Raw genomic sequence first — 24,633 nt, forward strand, 5'->3', positions numbered from 1 at the left:
CACAAAGATGAGAATACAGTTGATGGGCCAAGAAGGCACCTTGTGTGGACAGGTAGACAGCCATTCCCATATTGCATCAGTAACAATGACAGCAGAGAGAAACCATTTGGTTCCTGTTGGTGACCATTCTCGTGCTGTCTTACTGCTTGCTCTTTGCATCTGAGACTTTCAAGGTTTGAAATCTCTGCAGTTTCTAAGAAAAGGCGCCCCTTGGGAAAGAGGAAGAGGCAGTGCTCTGAATTATGACCAGCTTGGATAGCCTCACTCAAGGCCTTGGATGTAAATGCTTACAGTAACTAGTTGGCAACTCAGTTTTCTGTTGGGAAAGACAGAAGGATGAATCAGTCCCAGCACTGCTTAGAAACCCCAACGCTGAAGTCAGGACCTTGGCATATCCCTAGCAACCCTAGTTTAATTACAGCCCAGGGCAGCCATCCCTGCTCTTCAAGTCTGTCTCTACACTGATAATCGGTGTTTCCCTGTGTCACCTGTCAGTGCATTCTACCAGCCATTGATATTTCTAGAAAGAAGTACGGATTTCTCTTCCGAGGATCCAGGAAGGCTGAAAGAGGGCTAGAGAAAGGCAGGAATGCCTCCCAACCTCCATCAAACTCCACAATGGAAGTTGGTCATTTCATTTAAGCAATGAGAGCTCAAAGGAATGCTCTCTCTCCTGCTCAGCCTTTCCTGAGTTTCACATGGTTATCGGTTTTGTTTTGTTTGGGAGTATTGGAGATTAAACCAAAGGCTTTGTGTATGCTGGTCAAACACCCTACCCTGAGCTACACCTGACATCCTGTGTGTCTGGTGTTGGTCTATAATGTGTTTTGTTAAGTAACATCTGTGAGACGTACGGCATAGTTCGCAGTCTGAGGCTTTAATGACTCATTTTACTTGAGGATGGAATCGTAACGCTGTTTCTTCCTTCTAAACCTGGTCTCTGTTTTTCAGGGCTATGAAGGTTCTCTCATAAAGCTCACATCTAAACAGGTAAGGATTTAGAACATCCAAAAATGGTCACTGTTTGCTAATTAAGCCCAATAAATATTGTTTTGTTTCAACTAGAATTTTGGACCTATGTGCTATCTGAATTAAAGGTGAACTTGACTGGGAATTAGTATAGGAAAATAGTAAGAGATTGCATACATATATTTGCATACACTCGTCCATAGAGGCCAGAAGAGGGCGTAAATCCCCAGGAACTGGAGGTAAAGAAAGTTGTAAGCTACATGTTAGTGTTGGGAATCAAACATGGGTCCTCTCAGTGATCTTAACCACTGCGCACCATCTCTGCAGCCCTAGTCCCAGTTCTTGACTAGTTCTCTTCATGAAATATTTGCCATTTGTATAAGAATATTAGATGGTAAATAATCAGTCGTACTGTCTACCAAACCCATAAAATCACAGATGAAAAGCCAGGTGGTGTGGTGGTCGCACATGCCTGTAACCCCAGCAGGTGGATCACTGTGAGTTCCAGGACAGCCTGGTCCACAGAGTGAGTTCCAGGATATCCGGGGCTACACAGAGAAACCCTGTCTCAAATCCAAACAAACAAATAAATGAAAAACCCAACAGAACAGAAAACCACAGGCGGAACCCAGGTATAGAGTGAAGTGTAGCAAGGTCAGGCTGCAGATGGTGATGGACGGGGTTCACGGAGACCGTCTGAATGTTTCTCTTTGAAGCTTCTCAGTAAGTCAGGTAACCTCTGCTATATCAGAGATGAACTAGGTTGCAGGCAGCCTACCCAGCGAGGGATCTGAAAGGAGCCTGTGACTTGGAGCGGTGTCCTTGCAGGCCTGTGAATGTGAAGTGTCTTAGAAGGAGACGGAGGCTCACTTCGTAGTTTTGGTTGCGCGGTGAAGGCACAGGGCTTCTTACCACTGTATCATTATATTCCTTGCACTTACAGTGAACCAAACGTGATTCGCTTTCTCTTTGCATTTTAAAAGACGACGAAGCTGAGGTACAGTGAATTTGATTAGGAGACTAGAGCCTCTCCAGCCCAGATTTTCCTGTCCCCTGTTCACCGCCACTCACCTTCCAACCACCTCTTTTTTTTTTTTTTTTTTAATTTCTTTTTTAACAAACGTGATTCTCTAAATTCTTGGCTGTGCCCTCAGAACTGCCCTCACCTTCCCTTTGATTCACGTAAGAAATTTGGTTAAGCCGTCAGATCCTGGTTCTTGGGATTGGCTTTCTTATTTCTACCCATTGCCTGTGGTCATCTCTTTATCTTAGTTCTCAGTTAGACACCGCCCTTGACTTAGAAAACAGATGTCCCTTGAACTTGGTTTGGTTTTTTTTTTTTTTTTTTAATCTTGATTTTTCTTTCTTTTTCCCTCAGCCCGTAGGCTTTGTCAGTTTCGACAGTCGCTCAGAAGCAGAGGCCGCAAAGAATGCTTTGAACGTAAGTGTGCATCTCTCTGATCGTGTGCATTTCCTTAGGTAATGGGGAAGCGGTAGAACCCCAGCAGATCAGAGGTCACGTGGAGTGTCACCGGAGTTGTTAGTATGGAAGCCTGGGCTTCCGCAGCCCTGACAAGCCACACCTGGCTTCTTGTCCCCCTACACGCCATTAAACAGCCAAATAGTAATGGGACTAATTGTCTTAGTCACTGTTCTACTGCTGGGAAGAGACAGAGAACAGGGCAAATCCATCTTGGAGGGGAGCTCTGTGAGAGCCACATCCTGGCCCACAGGTAGACAGAGTCTGGTGACTGACCGTTCAAACCTAGTTGATGCCATTCTTATTCAAACTGCCACATCCTTCTCTGTCCCCAATGGGCTTGTAGCCATATATCGCAAAACTACATTGAGTCCAGCTTAAAGGCTCTCATAGTCTGTCAGGCTCAACACTGTTTATAAATGCAAAGTTCAATGTCTCTGAGAGGTTCATGGCAATTTTTTTAACTCTAATCCTATGTCAAATCAAATTTTTTTTTTTTTCCGGAGCTGGGGACCGAACTCAGGGCCTTGCGCTTGTTAGGCAAGCACTCTACCTCTGAGCTAAATCCCCAGCCCCGTCAAATCAAAATTTACAAACCGATCACGTACTGTTTTTATATAACTGGTTTTTTGGGTTTTTGTTGTTGGTTTTGTTTTGTTTTTGTTTTTGTTTTTTTTTTAATTCACTTTACATCCTGAGCCCTGTCTCCCCTCCTGGTTCCTCCTCCCACAGTCCCTCTCAACCACCCCCTTTCCCTTTTCCTCTGAGAGAATGGGACCTCCCACCCCCCATCCCCAGCCCCCGCACTTGTATATCAATCAGTCTCTGCAGGGCTACACACTTCTCCCACTGAGGCCAGACAAGCCAGCCAAGATAAGGGGACAGATTCCACAGACAGACAACAGCTTTAGGGATAGCCCTGTTCCAGTTGTTCAGGAGCCACATAAAGACCGAGCTGTACATCTTCCCGCATAGGGGGAGGGGCACTAGGTCCATCCTGTGTATGTTCTTTGGTTGGTGCTCAGTCTTTGAGAGACACCAAAGGTCTAGGTTGGTTGACTCAGTTGGTCTTCCTTTGGAGTTCCCATCCCCTTTAAGGCCCATAATCCTTCCCCCAACTCTGCCATAAGAATCCCCAAGCTCCATCCAGTGTTGGGCCGTGGGTCTCTGCGGCACATCACATCCTTCTAACATAGAGGACGTAGCAGCACAGAATACACACTACCAATCCAAAAGGGAGAAGAGCGAGCCTAGTGCTGAAATACTGGGCCAAGTAAAAACCAGCAGGTCAACTCCCAAATTCTGCATCTCTATGTGTGATGGTCACAGTGCTCTTCAGATCTTCAGTTCCTTTCTGTTTTGCTGACTGCAAACAGTCTTCTCCTGGGCTGATTTCCCTCCCGCTCTACACCCTTCCTGTGGGACTTTCCTGTGTGGGTATCCCAGGAACCTGCATCTCCAACATATCCGGGTCTCCAATGCAATCCAGGCCGCACCTTCACAACTTTACACAATAACTTCTGGGCCTCCCTGCAGGGACACCCCTGACACACACCTGGCCTCAGGGGCTTTCCTTGGCCCTGGAGGGAGATTCCACAGCCCGTTTCTTGGGCCCTTGGCTCCAGAGCAGGAACCACATCTCAGAAGCTGCCAAGTTCTGGTGCTTGTTGGGGCTGGAACCTGGCCTCTGCATTCAATTACATTCGCTTCAGCTTTTCTCCAGGGCTTACGCTGCTCTTTAATTCCTTCTGTAAAGCTCTGTTGCTTGGGGTCTTGCCCTGAGGTCACTACTCTTTTTACTCCATTTGCAGCAGGCACTGGACTTGGCTCCATTACACCCATGATGCTCCTGTTCTCCTCAAGATGTACGCTTTTCTATGTCTTTGTCCAGTTTGTTCCCTTTCCTCATAGATATGCATAAAAGGTATTGCTAAAACCACATAACACAGCCAATGTTAGACCCTTTTGAAATCTGCCAATGCCATTAATCTCAATTTAACATCAGGAAGACTTTCTTTTTTGAAACTTTTTTTTTTTAAATTCATTTTCTGTCTTCAGACACACCAGAGGAGGGCATGGGATCCAATTACAGATGGTTGTGAGCCATTGTATGGTTGCTGGGAATTGAACTCAGGACCTCCGGAAGAGAAGTCAGTGCTCTTAACTACTGAGCAGTCTCTCCAGCCCCATCATCAAGAGGATTTTTTAGTTTTTTTTTTTTTTTTTTTTTTTTTAAGTAGCCACGTTCTTTGTTAAAATTCAACAACAATGGTCTCTAGGTCTTTTACTAATATTCTTCCTCTCTGAAACCTCTTTAGCTGGGCTCCCACAGTTCAAATCCGCCTCAGCTCTGGTCCCCCATGTTCCCACTAGGCTGGTCCATTAGCTTCCCACCCCATTTCCCCCTCTGCCTAAAGCATTGAAGTTTAAGTCTCCCAAGTTTCCTCACATTCCTACAACAAACAGTGTAGTCAGGCCTGTCACAGCAGTATCCCACTCCTGGTACCAGTTTCTTCATCATTGTTCTGTTGCTCTGAAGAGACACCATGACCTTGGAAACACTTAAAAAAAGAAAACATTTTTTTAGGGGGTGACTTACACACTCAGAGCTTATCATGGTGGGAAGCATGGTGCTAGAACTACCCGAGAGTTCTACATCCTGATTCCCAGGCAGCCATCAGAGAGAGCCTGGGCCTGACACGGGCTTTTGAAACCTCAAAGCCCATCTCCAGTAACACACTTCCTCCAACAATGCCACGTCTAATCCTTTTAAATAGTGCCACTGCCTAAGGATATAAATATGTGAACCTGTGGAAATCATTCTTATTGAAATAGAAATGTTTTTGTTTTTTTTTGTTTTTTTGTTTTTTGTTTTTTTGTTTTTTGTTTTGTGGTATAGCCATACTGGGAAATGGAATAAATAAGGAGCAATCTACCACTAATCTCTATCTTTGGAGTTCTGCTATAATTTAAGTTCAGGGCACAGCCTGGGGGTGAACACAGCTCAGAAGTCCTGATGAACTTGGGGCCTACCTGCCCTTCACTGCCACCATTGTCTTAGTTCCTGCTTTGGGTGCAGGTATCTGTCTCTGTGTCTGTCTGTCTGTCTCTCTCCCCCCCCCCCCCCCCCTCTCTCTCTCTCTCATGTCTTTGAGGCTGGTCTGTAGCTCACTTGCTGGCCTGGGAGGCAGGAAGCCCTGGCATTGATCTGTAGCATGGCGTCAGAACTCAGTGTGATGACACAATCCCAGGATGACGTAATCCTAGATTTGACGGGTAGAGATAAGTGGATAAGTTCAAAGCGACTTTGAGGATCACCTGAGCTGATAGGATACTCTGTCTCCAACCCCACTCACCCAAAACTGGTGGCTATAGCTTAATGGTGGAATGCTCGCCTTGCATGCAAAGGCTCTGGCTCCATTCCTTAGTACTATGCAGACAGACAGACAGACAGACAGACTTTTACTCTTGCCAGAATGGTGACAGAAATATGAGTGCCCAAGATGAGCAGCAAGGGACTTGTCCATTTAATTAGTCATCTTGAGCTAATTCTTCCTGGATCAAAACCAGACAAATTATCGAGTAGCACTTTGCTTTTCCTCTAGCAGTCTTACCAAAATGCATGTGTTGTAACTTGTGTCTGACATTGCCATGCTGGCATTCATCTGTGTCTGTCTTCTGCATAGAAGCCGATAGAGAACCTATGCTGATCGCCATTGGGCCCTAAACACCTAAGCCAAGAACAGAGCAACTTGGACCTGATGCTCTCTCGGAAGACATTCTGCATTACTGTGCTGTATTACAGTGGTAGTCAGTTGTACGGATCCTTATTCACCACATTTGTTAGTGTCTCATACCAGCATTTTCCTAATGAGCTTTCCCCTCCTTTTGAATGTTGAAACAAACCATCCCTAAGGGCGAGAAGACAGCTGAGCTCAGTTCCTGCTGGCCACGTGCTGGCCCTTGGGTTTCAGTGAAGTCTGGCTGAGGTGTGCCCCAGGCAGTTAGCAGAAAGGAAAGGCAGCTCAGGTGAACCAGGTTTTCCCAACCGGACCACAAGTGCTGCCACGTATGAGCTCCTGGAACTTGTCTAGACGCTCTGTAATGGACCTTAAGAAAAGAGTTGTTGACTGTGTGTGACGGAGCACACCTTTAATCCCCAGCACTCAGGAGACAGGCTGGAAAGTCTTTGAGTTCTGAGACAGCCAGGACTGTGTTGGTGGACTATGTGTAGTTATGAGTTGTGGGAGACCTGAAACTGACACGGAGGTCCCAGGGAAACCTCTGAATATTCCACCCCACATAATGGTGACATAGGATTTTAGGGTTCGAAACAAAAAATAATGTGTATATCCTTGTGTGCATGGCACCTACGGGTGACTTAGGACTCCAGGATCTCCCAACGAGTGTAGAAATTTTTCCTGTGTTGAGTTAGTGACCTCTGGGCAGAATAACTGTCTTCTTGAGAGCAATATGTAAACCAGTCATGTACTGAGCACTGGCTTCACACTGTGAAACAGTGTGTTATAGAATGTTGTAATGTTATAGTTACTTTATAGAGCTCAGGAACAGAGGGTATGTCTAGCAGGTATGACCCAGTTGTCAGTTCCACAAAAATTTTTTTAGTGATTTTTTTTTTCACTATATGTTCATATAAGCAAAATATTCTCAGTATCACCAAACTTTAGACAAAAAAACCTACCAGCTCTGTGTAGGCTGCGTTTTCTTTTATTCCCAACACGTGGTCATCTTCTAAACTCTGAACTGTGCTGGGTCCCTTAAAGCTAATTCCTTTGTTCTTGTAAAGGAAGGCGTGGCCAGTGCAGCCCTAGTTTGCCCCGCCCAGTTTCTGCTATGTGTAACTGACATCACTGATACCGTCCTAAGAACAACAGGCTTCTACAGTGACACGGTCAGTAAGCGGGCAGCATTCCCTTGCTTCGTATATGTGAGGCTCCTGTTTTAATAACCACAGTTGTGATGGCTGTGATGGCTCCTTGCGGTACCAAGTAAAACCCACCAGACATCATTTCCGTTTCGGTTGTTGCCCAGGTGTATTCTGTTTGCCCCAGGAGCCTTGTCGTCCTGAGTCTAGTGATAGATTTTTATCTTGTGCCCGGCTCTCTCTTCTCTCCAGCAGTAAATCTGTTTCAAGAACAGCATATCTTGTCCCTTGGTGTCATAATCATTTGTGTTGATCACTAAGAATCTCAAATAATAGCGATCTAATCTTCCGGCTTTGTTGAAGAGGCTTCTTTTTATGAGTGGAACAGTGAGTCTGGGCTTGCTGCTGCCCAGGGCTGACTGAGTGCCTGGATCATCTCTTTCTTGATGTGGTTAACTTGCTAGCATAGCGTTAGAGCTTTGCTGCACCTTGGAAACCTGGCAGTGCTGGGTGGTAGGTGGTGCTTGGGAGGCTGAGGCAGGCAGGTCTCTTGCATTTGAGGCCAGTTTGGTCTACAGAGTTCTAGGACAGCCAGGGCACAGTAAATCCCTGTCTCAAAAAACTAAAAAGAAAAACGGGGGGAGGGGAGAGAAAGAAACCTGCAGTAGGGAAACAGAGAAGACCGAGAGTGGGCTTGGTGACTTACAGTCAGACCCTGTTAGACCCTGAGATCCTCAGTCAGCATCTTAGTCCTGTCTGTTCCGCCTGGCTTGTTGCTACACTGTTTCTGATGGCAGTTAGAAACTGTTACTTCCCACTGTCCAGGACACATAGCCAGGATAAAGTTCTGCCCAGTTACCCCTCTCTGCAGAGAAAAATGGGTCCATTCATGGTAATGTACTTAGACATAAGCTACTGATTATCTCTCTGGAGCTGACCTATTTGCTCTTTCCAGGGTCATCTTTTGTAAGGAGCTAAAAATCTCTGTTGCCCGCAGCCATTGCCCAACGTTCCCTGTGCCCTTTGCTGAGGCTGTTTTCAAAGCGTTCGCTGGGATCCTTAGAGAATAGTCTAGTGGTGTAATACCCGGTTTGGTTCCACTGTTGAGAAACGTAAACCTTGATCCACAAAGCACAAAGCGTCTCTTAGAGAATAATGGACAGTTAGGAACCACTTCCCTGTTTGGAGCTTTCCTGGTTACTTTGTCTCAGTGACTGCCTAATTAAGTAATTAGTGTTAGCTTTCTGGAGACAATGACTTTTAAATCCATTGGCTTTTCTGCCACTTCCGACCCAAGCTTCAGTTACTGGGACAGTGTCCTCAGGTTGTAGTAACACTGAACCCTGATCCAAGGTTGCTCACACTCCCAGATTTCCTTTTGGTTACTTAGGGCTCTGTTAGCCACATGACTGGAACCCCTTCCATCCTTGAACAGAAGAATGTCTAGCCCACTTTACCCTTTGCATACAGTTGATGCTTTTGGACAGTTAGCTCTTCCCATGAAAAACGAGAAAGTTGACTAGCACTATATTGCTTGTAGAGTTTATTTGTGCTTTTGGGAGGTAAATATAGTGATGATCTGAAGCTAGCCTGATTTGGGAAATTTTTAGCAGAAGCACGCAAGCCCTTGAGCAGTGTGGAACGCTATTTCTGGGTATCTCTTAACGGATCACCTCACTGCCTACTAGGATTCCTGTTCTAGTAAATAAGGATGGTGGTAGGTAGTGCCTCAGAGCCACAGCCATCATCAGGGTCCTGGCCGAGGTTCCCTGATGTGATGGGAATTGAGCTGCTCGTAAAGCACCACAGCTCTTTATATGGGTGCCATTAACCGGGTCTCCCTCCCTCGTCTTAAGCGGCTCCCACACAGGCTTTAGCTTAGACTTTGCTGTAAGGTACAGCAGGACGGAGAGGACCGAAAGAATCGAGTCACTGCGTTAATCCAACTTGCCTTAGCCACCCACATTCTTAATTGAGCGTGTGTGATTGTGTGTGTACATTGATCCAGGCGATCCCAGATTGACAGTATTCTTGTTGTTTTTGTTTTCTCTTGATTTTTGAGTGAGTGTCGCCCTTTACATAGTCTCAGAAGGCACTCATCACTCGGCGCGCTCTCTAGTGCACAGGATGGTTTTCACTTTAAAATGACTTTCTTGGTATGATTCCCACACCATACAATTTAGTAGTTTTGATTACATTTTCATTAAATATTTTAAAGTTATGTTGACACAAAGCTTTGCCATCTGCACAACCTTTAGGCCTATAATTTAGAGTCATTAGTTCTATTCACCAGGTTGTGCAAGTTTCATGGTTTCCTAAAACATTTCATGACCTCAAGCACCAAGCAGCGGCTCCATATTGTGAAGCAACCCTCGCCTGCTGTCCCGCCCCAGCTACCGCTCACCTCTGATCCACTTTCCGGCCGCCTCAAGTTGCGAATCCTAAATATTGACGTAGTTCTCTTTTTGTTTCTGCCGCTTCCTTCCCTAGTGTGATGATCCGTTCAGGATCTTTCATGTAGAGACCTTTTCCAAATATGAATTTTTTTCCCTTCTTTGAGAGTGGTTAGAGGTCCTGGGGACCAAACTCGGGCTTCTTGCCCACGCTACCCAATTCCCCTGTCTGACCAGCTATATAACTCACTTTTGTGAAAAGGAAGTACTCCATTTTATATGGATAGAATTATTCATCTAAAAAAAAAAAAAAAGAAAAAAAAGACAGGGTTCATCTGTGTAGCCCTGACTGCCCTGGAACTCGCTCTAGACCAGTTTTGGTCTCAAACTCAGAGGTCCACCTGCCTCTGTTTCCTCTGAGTTCTGGAGTTAAAGGTGTGAACTCCACCACCCGGCTTGCTTCTACCTTTTGACTGTTGTGTAGTGAACATTGGCAGTGCATGTGTCTGTACGTCTGTCTGCCTGTCTGCAGCAAGTGCTGACATGCCCAGTGGGCATACATACGGGTCTCTTCAGTCTGTCTTCTGGTTTTTGTACACATCTGGAGTGGAATTTTACATTTGTGGTGTGCTTGTTCACTCTGTAATCACCAAACTGTCCACTGTGGTTTCGAGGTTCGCCCTTTCGCCCTCTCCATGGACTTGCATTAGATTTTTGGTTTCAATATTCTCATCAGCGCCTGTTACTGTTTTGTTTTGTTTTGTTTTGTTTTTAAGTTCTCACAGCCCTTGTGGTTTTACACTTGTCATGAGGTTTCATTGTTTCATTTTTACTATGTGGGTGTTCAGGTAGAGATGAGAAAACAGGTTTTATCCTGCCACGGTTGGTGGCCGGTGTCCTTTATCCATAGACAGCCCAGGTCTTTGACGGATTGCATTGGTACGGTTGAGTTCTTCGTGAATCCTGTACGACTTTAAACCTGTATGATGGCAGATCCGATTGGAGCCACAATTACCCTTGAGCAGTGTATTTTATCTTTTAATAAGTAACTGAAGGGGAAGACTAACTCTAGTGAATGAGAAAAGAGGAACTTTGGATATATGTGGAGAAAGACACGCAAAGGAATTATGCCGTGACATTTGTTTTGAAATTTGATTTATACATTATGATAAGAAATTTTATAAAAAGCTTTAATGATCTGTGACAAATATTTTGGCTTTTTTTTTTGTGGAGACAGGGTTCTCTATGCAGTGCTGGCTGTCCTGGACTTCTCTGTGAGCCAGGCTGGTCTCGAACTTAGATCTTCCTGCTTCTGCTTTCCAGGTGCTGGGATTAAAGACAAGAGCCACCACACTCGCCTAAAACACATTTTAAAGAGCACCAAATAGTGCTACATATTCTCCCCCTCCCAAAAAACAAACAAACAAAAAAACAACCCCTCCAAAAATGGCATGATCAGGAAATCTTCATGACTCTGACAGACACTCAAGCAAATCCTTCACTTAGAGGTTATTTTTCTCCAGCCCTTCACATGACTTCCTTTGACCTCAGGCGCATGAGTTCATTTGTCCTGTGCCTTGTCCCTCAGCTGTAAGACAAGGTTGTGCCTGATTCTGAAGTGTCAAGGGAAGTTGCTAATTGCAAAGATTGCATACCGATAACATCACCTAGGGCAGGAAATGCCTTCCTAGCCCTAAGATGTTACCAGATGCTTGGTACCAGAGGAATCCCAGGCCGCATGAAGAAGGCCTTTGGCTTCTGTCAGGCCTGTGCTGTCAGTCTGTTTCCTGTAACCCAGGCTTTCCTGACAGCTGTGGAAGTTAGGACTTTTGATCTTAATATTTATCCAGCTTATGAGTTGGGTCAATTATTTCCACTAAACAGAACTGTTCACAAATGCGAGTGTCCAGATGGCCTCTCTCAGCCTTCCTCCCCCCACTAGGCACCCTGTCAGGGCGTTTCTTGCCATTTTTGAAATTCTCTCCCTTAGTTTCTCTTTAGCCTGTTGCTCAAGGTGGTTGAAGAGGCCCCGGGTAATGAGGGCCCAGCTGGGACTTTCGTTCGGGAAATAGGCAGGACGGCAGGATGAGACCATCGGGCTGACCCGCTGTTTATCTGTTAAGTCTGTTTATAATGGCTGACTCTTGGCTTTCGGAGTTCTAAGGCAGCCAATGATGTCACAGAGCTGGGGACTAGGCCTCTGCTTAGATAGAGCCCCAGGACCCGGAGCTAGCTGCTGTTAGACCCATTTCTTTTTCTCGACCCTTTGCATTAACCTGGGCTTCAAAAACTACCCAAAGGCCAAGGAAATGTCTTAGCAGGCACAAAAAAATGCCTGGTGACTTGAAGAGAACTTATTCCAGAATGTTGTCCCTCTGACGTCCCTCTGTTCAGTTTTGGAATGTGTACACACACACACACACACACACACACACACACACACACACACACACACTTACACTTTTACTCTTACAATAATAAGAGGAAAATCTTCCCATTTTAGCACAGTTTCAGCTTTACCATAAAATAAAAATAAGCTACCTCAAATGACTCATAACCCACGTAAACTCAGTTTAAAAACAACAAAACCAGAGAGCACTCTGTAGCTAGTGCCTGGTGCATGACAGCCACAGCCTTGACGTCTAATGACGCTGCACTTTGGGATGCTTGTTAAACCATTCAGAAGGTCCGGCCCACAACTTAGAAGTTATGTCGAAAGGAGCTTAAGGATGGCTGCAGTTCCTTGGAAGGGAGACCAGGGAAGGAAAACAGTCTTGGGATGCAGCTAAAGATATCGTTCCAATCATCAGTCAATCGATCAGTCAATCAATGAGCCAGCATTGTGCTGGAAAAACATTTCGTGTCTTACAGCAGTATGAAATCTGTTGGTCTCCTGTTACTAGTCTTTGCCTTATAGGAATGTGTGACATTTCTTGAGCATCTAGTGGAAAACTGGACATCGCAGATCACAGGAAGGAGGCACGGGATCCTCCTTTCCTGAGGGCAGCAGGTAGGAAGGACCACAGGATCTCACACTGCCCACGGATGCCGTCTGCACAGGGACACTGCAGGGTTCTGTAGACAGAGCAATGGTCACGTGCCATGTGGCTGTGAGTGACAGCTCTGGATTCTCCTCGTGGCCATAGTTGGGGATCTACTACTGAATGTATTTCAGCTACATTGAGAAGGGCCGCTGCATTTGATATTGCCCTGTTTCCAGGGTGCTCCAGGTACTTCAGAAAAATGTACGTAGAAAATGCAGTGTTTGGCACGCCTAGTCACAACAGGCGGAGAGCGAAGGTGTTGTGAGGAACGGTTCTTGAATCTTTACATCCACATCACCTATAACACAGCTGGTCACCAGAAGACTCGTATCACTTTTTCAGAGACTTCGGCCCCAGCCCGGTGACACAGGTCTGCACCTGAGGTCTTAAACCTGCACTTAGAAGGAGCTGGAAATAAGGGGTAGAGTGTATCTTGGCCCCTTCAGTGAGGAAGGGTCTCTTCGATAGGACAGTCTTAAGTTTGCAGTGTAGTTCTCATGTAATGTGCTTTCTTCCCATGTAATGTGCTTTCTTGTGTAGTAATCAGTTGCATGCTCTGTGCCTTAGTGATTCTGTAGGCCATTACATGAGAACCACAGGATTCACCACTCTTTTACTGTTCAGTGCGGGAGCAGGACCCAGTTCTCTTCCCCGGGCTGAGCTACCGTGCTACCAGCTCCAATGCCATCCCTACACGAAGGCTTCTCCCTCGTTCAAGATAAGGTCCGCTAAGATTTCTCGTGAGAAGAGAGAATAAACGTTTCTAGAATTTGGAAACATACTGTCTAATATTTAGTAAATGTAAGAATGGAACGAGTAAGATATAAAACTGAATTCTAATCAGGACCATCGGAGTTCAAGGCCAGCCTTAGCTACCTAGCAAAAGGTACCTCAGCTACCTCCGTTAAACACGCGAGCTTAACAGTCTGTGGAGGTTGGTCAAGAGAGCTTTAAGTGTGAAGGTCTAAGCGATGTCCCCAGAACATACATCAAAGCTGGCCACGATCACACTTGTAACCGCAGGACAGGTGTGGGGGAGGGGTGGGGACAGGAGTGTCCCTAGGACTTGATGACCGAGAGCCTAGTCCCAGGTTCAGTGAGAGATTCTGTCTCAAAGTCAAAGAGCAGGCTGTATGTTGTCCTCTGCTGGTCTCTGCTTGAACATGTAAATGTGCCCACCTCTATACATATGTGCATGTCAGGTCCCCCCCCCCCCGTCCCCCAATACAGTGAGATAAATAGCAAAGTAATAATTTTATATATTTTATATATATATATATATTAACAAACATGATTAGACTTCTTTTCTTTTTTTCTTTTTTTTTTTTTTTTCCGGAGCTGGGGACCAAACCCAGGGCCTTGCGCTTCCTAGGCAAGCGCTCTACCACTGAGCTATATCCCCAACCCCGCAAAGTCTATTCTTAAGGTCAGCATAAATCCTCGAAACAGAGTATTAAGTTCCAGAACGTTTTGAAAAACAGAGGCAGTGCCCTGGGAAACAGACAGCACAACAGCATCCAAAGTGGGTTTTCTAGTTATTCTGTGACACTTAATCTTAAACAAGCCGGGAGCCAGTGGTGCACACCTTTAATCCCAGCGCTCGGGAGGCAGAGGCAGTTAGAGCTCCGTGAGTTCAAGGCCAGCCCGGTCTACAGATTGAGTTCTAGGATGACCAGGGGTACACATTGAAACCCTGTCTCAGAAACAAAACAAAATCTCCTCAGAGCAGCAGTTGAGATGAACACTGTCCAGTAAACGGGTACGAGTGGCTAAAAGAGTCTGATGTTTCCCCTTATTTACTGCCAGCAAGACATTAGTCGGAAGCAAAGTGAGCATTCAGGTACCTTGAAAGAGTAAATTTCAAACTGAGTTTAGATGAAAAAGACGCTTCCTTCTAATGAAGGAACAAAGTTTAAAGGTATTGTTTCTACACGACTACAAAATCCAGAACCCACACATAATCCTGCGGCCTAACTTCCCCCAGGATTTCAGTGTTCCCTCAGGAGACAAATGTCACGATTTACAGATAACAGACTGTGCACAGAGCATGCTGTGGAGAACTGGGTGAACTGTGTAGACATCTCAAGCAACAGCTAGTGGAGACCCTTCTGTGGCCTTGTTAATGGTGGCAGCAGCATCGCCAAGTCTTCCCGTTGTTTTAGTGTGTCCTTCCAGTGTCAGGACACCGTCTCCAGCTCAGTCTTCCTGCCTCAGCCCTCCGAGTATTAAAATCACAGGCACAACCCAGATGTCTGTCTGCCTCATCCCCTCCACGAAGCCCGTTACCAGTACCTCCAAAATTCAAGGCCACTGACTGGTGATTCAAAGCATAATGTTGGCTGTGTTAGGATGGTTTGTGCTGCTGTACCTAACAGTGTTAGAACTCAGACCTGTAGAAGACTCCATAGCCCAATCTGAACCAAAATGGGAGCTTGGGAAAGGAAGGACAGTGTGGTAGAGAGAAGCCAAGGGCCTTCTGCATGAGCAGTGTAGACTTTACTGACCACTGAATCACACTCTCAGGACCCCAGATAGGCTTTCTCCTTGACCACCGACGGACCTGCCACAGACAGGCAGCCTTTGGTTTAATTCTGGTTAAATGGCTTATTGTTCTCAGACTCCTTAATCATCCTCAGTTCCCACTCTCACAATATATGTGTGATAGCTTGCACCTCAAAGCATGAACAGATTAAATCAAATTAAATTCTTAAGATTCATGCATGGGTGTGCACCCCCCTCCCCCGTGGAGGCCAGAAAGGGGCGACTGGTCTGTCCTTTACCTCTCCCTGTGCTCTGCACTGCTGAGCCCCTTCTCCCGCCCCTGGACGTAAGTCCGTTTTTGGACCCAGCGTTCAGAGTGGTAGAAACACAGATGATGGATGGCAATGGCGGCCTTCGGAGAGCGCTGGTATTTATTCCTAAAGTCTCCTTTCCTGCAGAGTGGTTTAAAAATAACTCCTCTGGAATTCCAAGTTCCACTGAGGTCAGAATGTTTGTGAACACTGACTTCCAATTAATCACTAGTCCATCTGTCCTTCCTTGGGCCTTTTTGAGACCGGGGCAGGGATCTGCGACATTGTCCTTCAGTCTCAGGCCTAACTGTCGGAAAGCAAAAGGTCCCACCGCAGCTCCGTTTCCCGCTTTAACGCTGCGTCCCTGTCTGTGCCCAACTCAGTCGGGTTTCTAGTCAGAACCCTCTCTTTATTCAGCTGCAGGGGAGATGTCTGACTTGTAGTTTGTCATGTATGCGGAACTCTGTCTCAGCTCTCTGCTGTCACCGAGTGATCTCAAGCTCCTCGGTGGAGAGCGAGAGCTTTGATACGGCCTCCTCAGGGTTCCATGCCTTTTGCCTCATTGTTTTGCTCCCTGTACAAAACAGGAAATACTTCACTGTGGAGTCCTACTAAAGTTTAGACTCTACTGTTTATATTCTGTTTAAGCAACTTGGGCCTAAGCTCCAAGTCCTCATTTGGGATAAGTGCTCGAGCTGTATGGTTTGTGCTAAAGGTTTTTAAATAGTTTGTAAAAGTGGGATGTATATATCTGAATAAGAATCCTGGCCTCTTGAGTACAGGGCCCTGGGTTCCATCACCAGCATTTTAAATAAAAATGTTGGCTCAGGATATAGCTCAGCTGGTAGAATCCTTGCCCACCTACTGTGCTCAGAGCTCCGGGTGCGAACCCCAGAACTCTTCTTCTCCTCAACTATGTCACGAGGGTAGCCCAGGTATGGCTCTGTCTGTAATAAAAGAACAATAAGAAATTTGTAAGGTATAAACCTGTCCCCCTTTGCTCTGAAATTGTACTGTATTCTTGAGACTGCCCACTTATCCCCACCGTGAATAGCCTGTCTGCGTTGATGTCAGTAAATGACTTTGAGGATAAGTAAGTAGGTTGGTATAGGTAGCCCCAGATTATCCTCAGTGAAGTAGAAGACAAACAGATAGGCATGCACGCGTGCACGGCTCCAGAGTATCGCTGAGGTGAAGTAGAAGATACTTGTGCACACGTGGCCCAGAATTCGATCCTGAGCAAGGTAGAAGGTAGGGGTATGTGTGTGTGTGTGTGTGTGTGTGTGTGCGTGCGTGTGTGTGCGCGCGCGCGCGCGCGCGCACACGCGCACCCTTTCCCTTCTGAGGACTTTCCTCAGACTGCATAGCTTAAATACTTGTATATATGTACTTGATTGCTCTTCATTACTGTTGGGAAGCCTGGAGTGCATGGGGTAAGGGAGTGGGGGAATTGACCACAGAGAAACTAGACCATACGAGGAGGGCTTTAAAATAAACCTGAGGGCCCACTATGGTCCATGTGCAATCTTAAAAATGGAAGCCTTTTAAAAACAGCTCTTGGAAAGTTCAGGCAACTGTATTTTCTCAATTGTAGATTTTGCTTACGTCAGTTCTGTTTTTCTCTTCTCCCTTGTCCCCCATTACCCTTCTCCACCAGCCACTAATAAAAGCTCAAAGTAAACTTTCCAGAACAATCCTTATAGCACAGAAAGCTAAATGATCTTCAGATTACCTGACAAGCCCTTAGATTAGGCCAGGAGAACAGCGTGTTAGACATGCTTTCTCAGCCTGCCTACCTTACAAAGTGTTATTCTTCATGCTTTAAGCAGTAGACCCCAGGGCACACAATTACAAGTTGGCCTTTATAATTGTGAATCTTTATGTTGTACAGTGTTAGTCAGTAAACACATCTCCACATCTGTGAAACACACGTATCTGGGGGCTTTTGTTTTGTTTCACCTGTAGTAAGATACATGTATTACATGCAAACTCAGACCTCATTTTCAATAATTAGAAGATTACTTCTGACAAAATATCCTTCAAATGTTAGGTCAGCATCAGTAATCCCTCTTTTCCTTTACCACAGGAGTTGTCTGTAAAACACCTATACAGTTGGGTACAGGTGGCATATGATAGGTTCCCCATGACATCAGTGTTTCAGCTTCCCCAGTGTGTTCCTGGGCTTTGTGCTGTGTACAAGCTAAGCTGTCTGTCTGTGCACGCAGGGCCTTGAGAAAGAAGTTGGGTTTTGTTGTTTTGTTTAAGCTTTTCAGTTTTTTTTTTAGGAGACTGGCATAGTGGCACACACCTTTAATGTTAGCACTTGGGAGGCAGAGGCAGGTGGATCTCTGTGAGTTCAAGACTAGCCAAGGATACACAGTGAGACCTCTCTCTTACACACATACACACTAAAATTCGTGTGTGTGTGTGTGTGTGTGTGTGTGTGTGTGTGTGTGTGTGTGTGCGCACCCTGCTTTCAAGTCCCCCTCCGGCTTTTGTTTCTCTAGGTGTGTCTCCTTGTATCTTAAAAAGATCACATGCACGACCATGGAAATAGGAGGATTACTTACACACACTCTTAATTCTGTATTTACTTTTTAAAATGTGTGTACTCGTGTGTGTGTGTGTGTGTGTGTGTGTGTGTGTGTGTGCGCGCGCGCGCGCGCACGCTCCCCACGTGTGCTGGTCCCCAAGTTGCAGGTTGCTATAATAAGCTAACTGACATGGGGGCCAAACTCAAGTCCTCTGAAGTTCTCCACCACCAAACCATCTCTCCAGCCTCCTAATATTTCTTTGTCCAATTTCTAATCTTGGAATTTTTCCTGAGTCCCATATAGGCCCTTTAAGTCCGATAAAGTGTGTAATTGAGGTAGATACACTTCACTGATTTCCAAAAACAAAACCCCACCAAACGAACAAAAAAGCCAGTGAAGTGACTACCAAAATTCTGTGTGTTCCATTTCTCTGGTGTCCAGTGACTCTGGCCATCGTTAAGCAAATGTGGGTCACTGAGAAAGTACACTCACAAGTTTGCTCTGCGTCATCCGATGACGATGATCATTATGATGGCGGCGACAACGTAGCTGCAGTAGCAGCTTTGGCTGGATCCCGGGGGCCTGGGCTTGGCAGTGTTGATCTGAACTCTAGCTTACACTCGTGAATTTGATTAGTTTTACATTTTGAGACAGTCTCTAAACCAGCTCTCTGTGTGAGGTTGAATGGCCTCGAACTTCTGATCCTTCTGCATCCACCCCAGCTGCTAAGACCACAGTCATGTCCACCACACTTTGCTAATGGAGCACTAGTGACCAACTTTGGGTGTCCTGTGTGCTATGCAGGCACTCGGGTCAACTACCTGAGCTCGAACCATTGGCCCTGGTGAAGCTTCCAGTTTGACTCCCACTTGTTTGAGTGGAAGTCTTAGGAGTAAACCTGATTTCATGACAGGGGACAGGGCCATGCTTACGTGTGCAGTGTCCCAGCAGTCAGGAAAGCGGAGAAGGTATGGAGTTTGGGTTCAGGGATTGTCACAGCCACTCTGGTATTTCTGTGTTTTCCCCAGGTCGCGTCTGTCTTTTCTGGGGCAGGTGCCCCTATTTACCTCCAGAGTTCTTGGAGTGAAGCCTCTGGGTCCCTGGGGAAAGAGTGCCATCTCCTCTCTGGCCCATGTCCCTTTTCATGCTATACATATTTCAAAGCTACACTGTAAAATTCTGCTTTAATGAGTAGCTGGCTGGCTGCATTTGGCTTGTAGACAGCCCCTTCCTGACATTGTCAGCCTACAGGTCTTTCAATTATCCTTTTCAGGAGCGTTTGAGAACATAGAGGCAAAAGTTCAAACACCCATGCCCTCTTAACCTTTTGGAAAATAAACTCTGGTTGGCTCTGATTGTGTTGACATGTTAAAGATGGAGTTTATAGTTTCTTCAAAGGCCTTGTCATGACTTTATAGTCATCCTATACAAAGCAGATTCTTCTTGGGCACGGTTGTATGCACAGGGGCTCCTGGCTATCAGAAAGTACATCTGTTCTAGTGGAAATCAATTTAGCTTGGGGGAGCCAAGTCGGGTGGAGACTGATCCCTCTCTGTTGCACCAGTTTCTGTGGTTAGTCCAGGCCCCTAGGAGCAGGTCAGACTGAACCAGCAGACAGCAGGCTTGCAAAGCAGAACAGAGTTCAGCTTTTAACTGAAGAAGTAGAATCCCATGGATGAAAAGAATCTCTCAAACTACACAATGCTAGTCTGGATAGCAGAGTTCTAATTTCTGACTCCCGATTGGCAAATTGAGTGCCCAGTATTAATGACATTCTTTTTGCTTCCTTCCACAAGTGTTACAAACACCTTTCCAAAAAGGTTGGAGAGGGGCCAAGAGAGGGAGGGAAGGAGTGTGTGTGTGTGTGTGTGTGTGTGTGTGTGTGTGTGTGTGTGTGTGTAGGGGTCTTAGACAGGTGGAGAGATCCTTCCAGAAGAGGGACGGACAAGAAGGAAGGAAGCTTCAAATTAGGAGGGATAGCATGTGCTTAGTTGTAGGTGCTGGACCTCTGGGATCAGTGTGTATTCATATGCAGTGTGTTGGTCTAAACACCCACAGGAGAGACTCAGTTTCTCTTCTCAGCAAACCCCACAACCATACCCATTCACAGTTTATAGTTAAGAAGTCTGACATACAGATGACGGCAGTGAAAGGTAGTGTTTGGGTCTAGGCAGCCATAGACCCCAAAACCTATCCCTGTGATGCAGAATCAAAGCTTGCTTGCGAGGAATCCACAGAATCGTGGCCTGGATGTTAGGCGTTGCTTTCATAGTTGTCACTGTAATTAGCCTCTGGACCTCTGGCTTTCTTACTGTTTCTGGATAGAAAGTGGGAGGGAATCAAGCAAGACCATCCATCCTAGGGCAGTGATAAGGGTTCCCCAGTGTATCTTTAAGACATGTGCATCTCTAACCTGAGGCAGCGTTGAGAGCTCGGGGCTTGTGACTTCCCATTTCAGCACGTGAATGAGAGTGAAGGCCGCACTGCTCTTGAGGAGATAGCCTGGTCGCTAGGAAAGGCCAGCAGACTTCTGTCAGGGTCACATTCATTGTATTGTAGCACTCAGAAACCTTACTTTGTCAGAGGTAAAATTTACACATTCCGGAAATGATGTCTAACCCTCTGGATACCTTGTAGACTAGGCCTGGAGCAATGCTATCTTGTGTCACTTCAAAGCAATATACAGTTTCATAGTTTTTAAAGGGACAACTCCCCCCTCCAGTTTTCATTCAAGGATTTTAATGAAGGAAAAGATAATATCTAGCAACCTAGTGCTTCCTTTGATAAGGAATTATGACTGAATTCATAGCCCTGTGTAGGCTGAACCCACCGGCCACACAGCCATGTGTCCATAGACAGCCCTGGAAAGGGGCTCTACTTATTGAAGTGTAGCCATATCTTACTGGTGGAGAAGCACAAATGCTGTCAAGTGGGTCTAACCCAAACACAGACAGCAAGCATTAAATTAGATTGTTCTGAGGTAAAGCCGGGACAAGCTCTTCTTGGAGGTAGCTGGATTAAGGAAGAAAACAGAGCGTGATTGGTCTGCTATAGTTTCTCCATGGGCAGCAGCCCAGCAGTCCTCGCTGTGGTATTAACAGTCCCGAGGTTTCTGCCAGCAGCTTCCTTATTTAGGAAAAGTATGAGATGCGGCCGCCTCTGATGGATGCTCCCCATTGTTCATTCTTTTCGGGAACCCACGTGCACCCAGGTTTCAGCACAGTGGAGAATGGACAGCTGTGATTATTACATGAACAATGTGGTCTTTATAAAACGAGCAACCTGTCCCAGGCAGGAGAAACAGAAAAGTGAAGTGTGGTGGCTTCTAAGTATTCACCTGGCGATGGGAGTGGATTACTCAATGCAGAGTGGCCAAGGGTCATGATTAAGGTGAGCCTAACAGCCCCCAACCCCCACCCTCATACCCCAGCCTTCCGGGAATTGAACCCGAGACCTTGTGCGTGCTGGGCAGGCACTTATGTCTGTTCTTGACGAGGCTTGTGCCGTTCTCGGGAGATCTGTGGTCAGCGCCCTCAAGCACCTCCAAGGCTAGCATACAGTCCTATGCGCAGATGAGAACACAGTAGGCTAAGCGGCCTCTAAAATTGTGTGAACTTCTTGCTTTTTATAGATAACCCTCCACTGAGCACCAGACAGCCCATCCTGGTCCTCCTCAGTCCTCCACCAAGCACCAGTGACCCCAGCCTGTCCTCCTCCAACTTGGCTATAAAATTTGCATTATTCCCTCATCTTAAACTATTAACAAGTTTTCACTGGGACATAATGGTGGTTATTAAGTGGTAGGAATTTTCTAATTCATTTTCAGAAATAACAGTGAGATGAGAAAGATTTTTGTGCATTGATTTTTTTTATTATTATTATACATATTTTTTGTTTCCCAATCCTTTCATTTCCTGCCTCTGTCAAGTCACCCTTCTTTATTTATGTTCGCAACGGGCCGCACTCTCTGTGACTGCCAGCTATTGTCTCTGAATGAATCCTACCCAGGTAACTGTGACCCGGAGTGGTTTGTCTTTGCCCTGCCTACATTCTCAGCTGAATGAAAAGGTTCTTTTCACAGACCCCTAGGGAGAGCTTCGCCTAAAACCTGCTCAGAATCTGTTTCTAATCTGTTTTATGATTCTTGCAGAAGTGAAAGCTGATAACACTCAAGAAAACTATAAATCTGTTCCACCTCAGCCCCCATGAGCCCTTGGAGCATCTTTTCAAGTGTGTACTTACCCTGTGACAGAGGTGGCACACCCATGAGAGCCTTCCAAAACTTGCTTTTATTCCTCACTTTTGCTTTTAATTTCTAAAGTAAAAGTCAGGTCTTTCAGCTTAATTTCCTTCTGTTGAAAGCCCTGTCCCCAGGGTACTTCCTCTCTCTGTGACCAAAATGCCCTTTGAAAACAGGAGACTTACTCTCCCTGTAAGCCATAACAGGAACGACTTCATAGCCATGAGGCGGCCAACTCGAAGACAGGCAGCAGGTAGTATCTGGTCAAGGGCGTGAGGAGATCAGGAGGCTTGGGCATTTATGGTGGAACCGAAAGGGTTTGAAAAGCTCTTCTTCAGAAAAGTTAACATACAATTAGCTCCTACTGCAGTTCTGCCCAGAGGGTGGTAAAAGTGTGTGTTCCTACGGAGGCCTGTTCCAGGTGTGGAGTGGCCTTTGTCACAACACAGTAAAAAAGCCGAAACAGGCTGTGAGGTAGTTGAGTGGTGATGGCCCTTGTGGCCACGCCTAGCACCCCAAGACTGAGTGAGCCCTAGAACCCACGTGGCGGTAGGAGAGAACTGATTGACACAAGTTTTCCTCTGATCGCCCAAAGGCCTCTAGGTGCATGTAGTGTGCACCCCCCTCTCCCCCAATTTTCTTTTTACATAGAAACAATCTAATGGCCATTAACCAGTGAAAGATTGTTAAGTAAGGTGTGGTCATTTAATACCTGTACAGTGGAAAATTATTCAACAACAACAGAAAATCAGTGAAATACTGCTGTGTACTACGACATCATAAACAACCCTGGAACCCAGTAATCTTGATAAAGGGTCCTGTCAGAAAACACTACATGCTACATACCGAGCTATGTACTCATTCAGATGGAAACATTATTATTTGTGCTGTTGGGGGGAGAATTAGGAGAGAAAAGGGAGAAAGAGAGTAGTTGCTAACTGGTACCGAATTTATTTTCGAAATGTGAGCAAAGCCTCAGATGCATTTCTTGTGGTACAGGAAGTCTGTTCTGAGACAGGTTTCACTGCATACCCCTGGGCTGCCCTTGAACTCCTCTGGCCTCTCAAATGCCACCCCACCTAGCCAAAAGAAATATTTTGAACGTAATATTGTATAATTAAACCGCCTCCAACCCTGGATCTCTTGCCCGTGGCGTTCCCACACGCCGCTGTGATGGGAAACTTGGGTTTAGCATGCTTCAGAATGGCTAAAAGTCCTCCTCCCAGCCATTACGGTCAGCTGCAGGGGAGAGAGTTTTCTTCTAGAAGCAGCAGGTTGCCTGGAGACCAGTCACTGATTAGTAAGGCCCAGCCAAGTGATGACCTCACTGGTCCTAAATCTAAAAACCCAGGAAAACCTCCACCGGGTCATTCACCACTCTGTTTACTCCTGAGGGCTGGGTTAGCACTTCCTCCTCCGGGCACTGTTTTCTGTTGCTACTGCTGACAGTAACCAACACTTCTGATTCCACTCCATTGTTCAATGCTTGCTACGTACTGATAGTTGTACAGGAAATCACTTTCCTGCCCCTCCCACTAGCCTCACTGAGTTCTTAAGCCTTCCAGGAGGAGAGAGTTACCTCTGTGTAGAGAAATAAGACGTAATTCATGATCGTCACCCGATGTAGGCAGTGATAAGACAGGGCGGCAGGTAGGAGCCAGTGAACCAGCTTCTTCACAGTAGAGACTGGGTTATAAAGGAACTGTAGGGTGCAGAGCAACTGCATTTGCTGGGGTCTGTGCTTGGGAAAACCAGAAGATAATAGCAGGACTCCAGAATAGGAGGTTTTACAGCTGGAAACCACCAAGTTGTGGAGCAGAAGGAACAGTGGAAGATCCGGGCTCTGTTAGCAGTATAGACAGAGTGTTGGTTCAGTGGCACACTTGGCTTTTACTTGAGGGCCGTCTCAGGTTCCTTGCTGTTTTCTGAGATTTGACATGGGAGTTCTGTTGATGTGCTATGAAGTTAGATGATTTTTTAAAAAGGATTGTTTTAAATTGATTGTGTGTGTGTGTGTGTGTGTGTGTGTGTGTGTGTGTGTGTGGTATGTCTATGAGTATGTGCACATGAGTACGGTACCCATAGAGGCCAGAAGGGGGTGCTGACAATCAAACTCAGGCCCTCAAGAGGAGCGGTACTACTCTTTACTGGCTGGGCCATGTCGCCAGCCCTGAATGTGATTCCAAGGCTAAGGAAGAGCCAAGCAGATTCCTTTAAAACTAAATGGACTTTCCTACATCCCGATTCTCTGTGTAATTTCTGGTACTCTGAAAGTAAGAATGGATTGGGTAAACTG

At 46.0% G+C, this 24,633-nt stretch overlaps 1 protein-coding gene across 7 annotated transcripts in view; it reads left to right on the plus strand.

Moving 5' to 3' along the window:
- The window catches only part of Rbpms (RNA binding protein, mRNA processing factor), a 156,346-nt gene that overhangs the window by 70,750 nt on the left and 60,963 nt on the right, over positions 1-24,633 (plus strand). For all 7 annotated transcript variants that reach the window (XR_010058306.1, XR_010058307.1, XM_006253241.5 and 4 more), the window contains exons 3-4: positions 952-990; positions 2,348-2,410. Coding sequence is in view for 5 of the 7 variants with exons in the window: in XM_006253241.5 (XP_006253303.1) it covers positions 952-990; positions 2,348-2,410 (102 nt within the window). In the remaining 2 variants the exon portion in view is untranslated. The remainder of the gene's footprint in view (positions 1-951; positions 991-2,347; positions 2,411-24,633) is intronic.

Source organism: Rattus norvegicus, chromosome 16, assembly GCF_036323735.1.
Source record: "Rattus norvegicus strain BN/NHsdMcwi chromosome 16, GRCr8, whole genome shotgun sequence".
Classification (NCBI taxonomy): domain Eukaryota; kingdom Metazoa; phylum Chordata; class Mammalia; order Rodentia; family Muridae; genus Rattus; species Rattus norvegicus.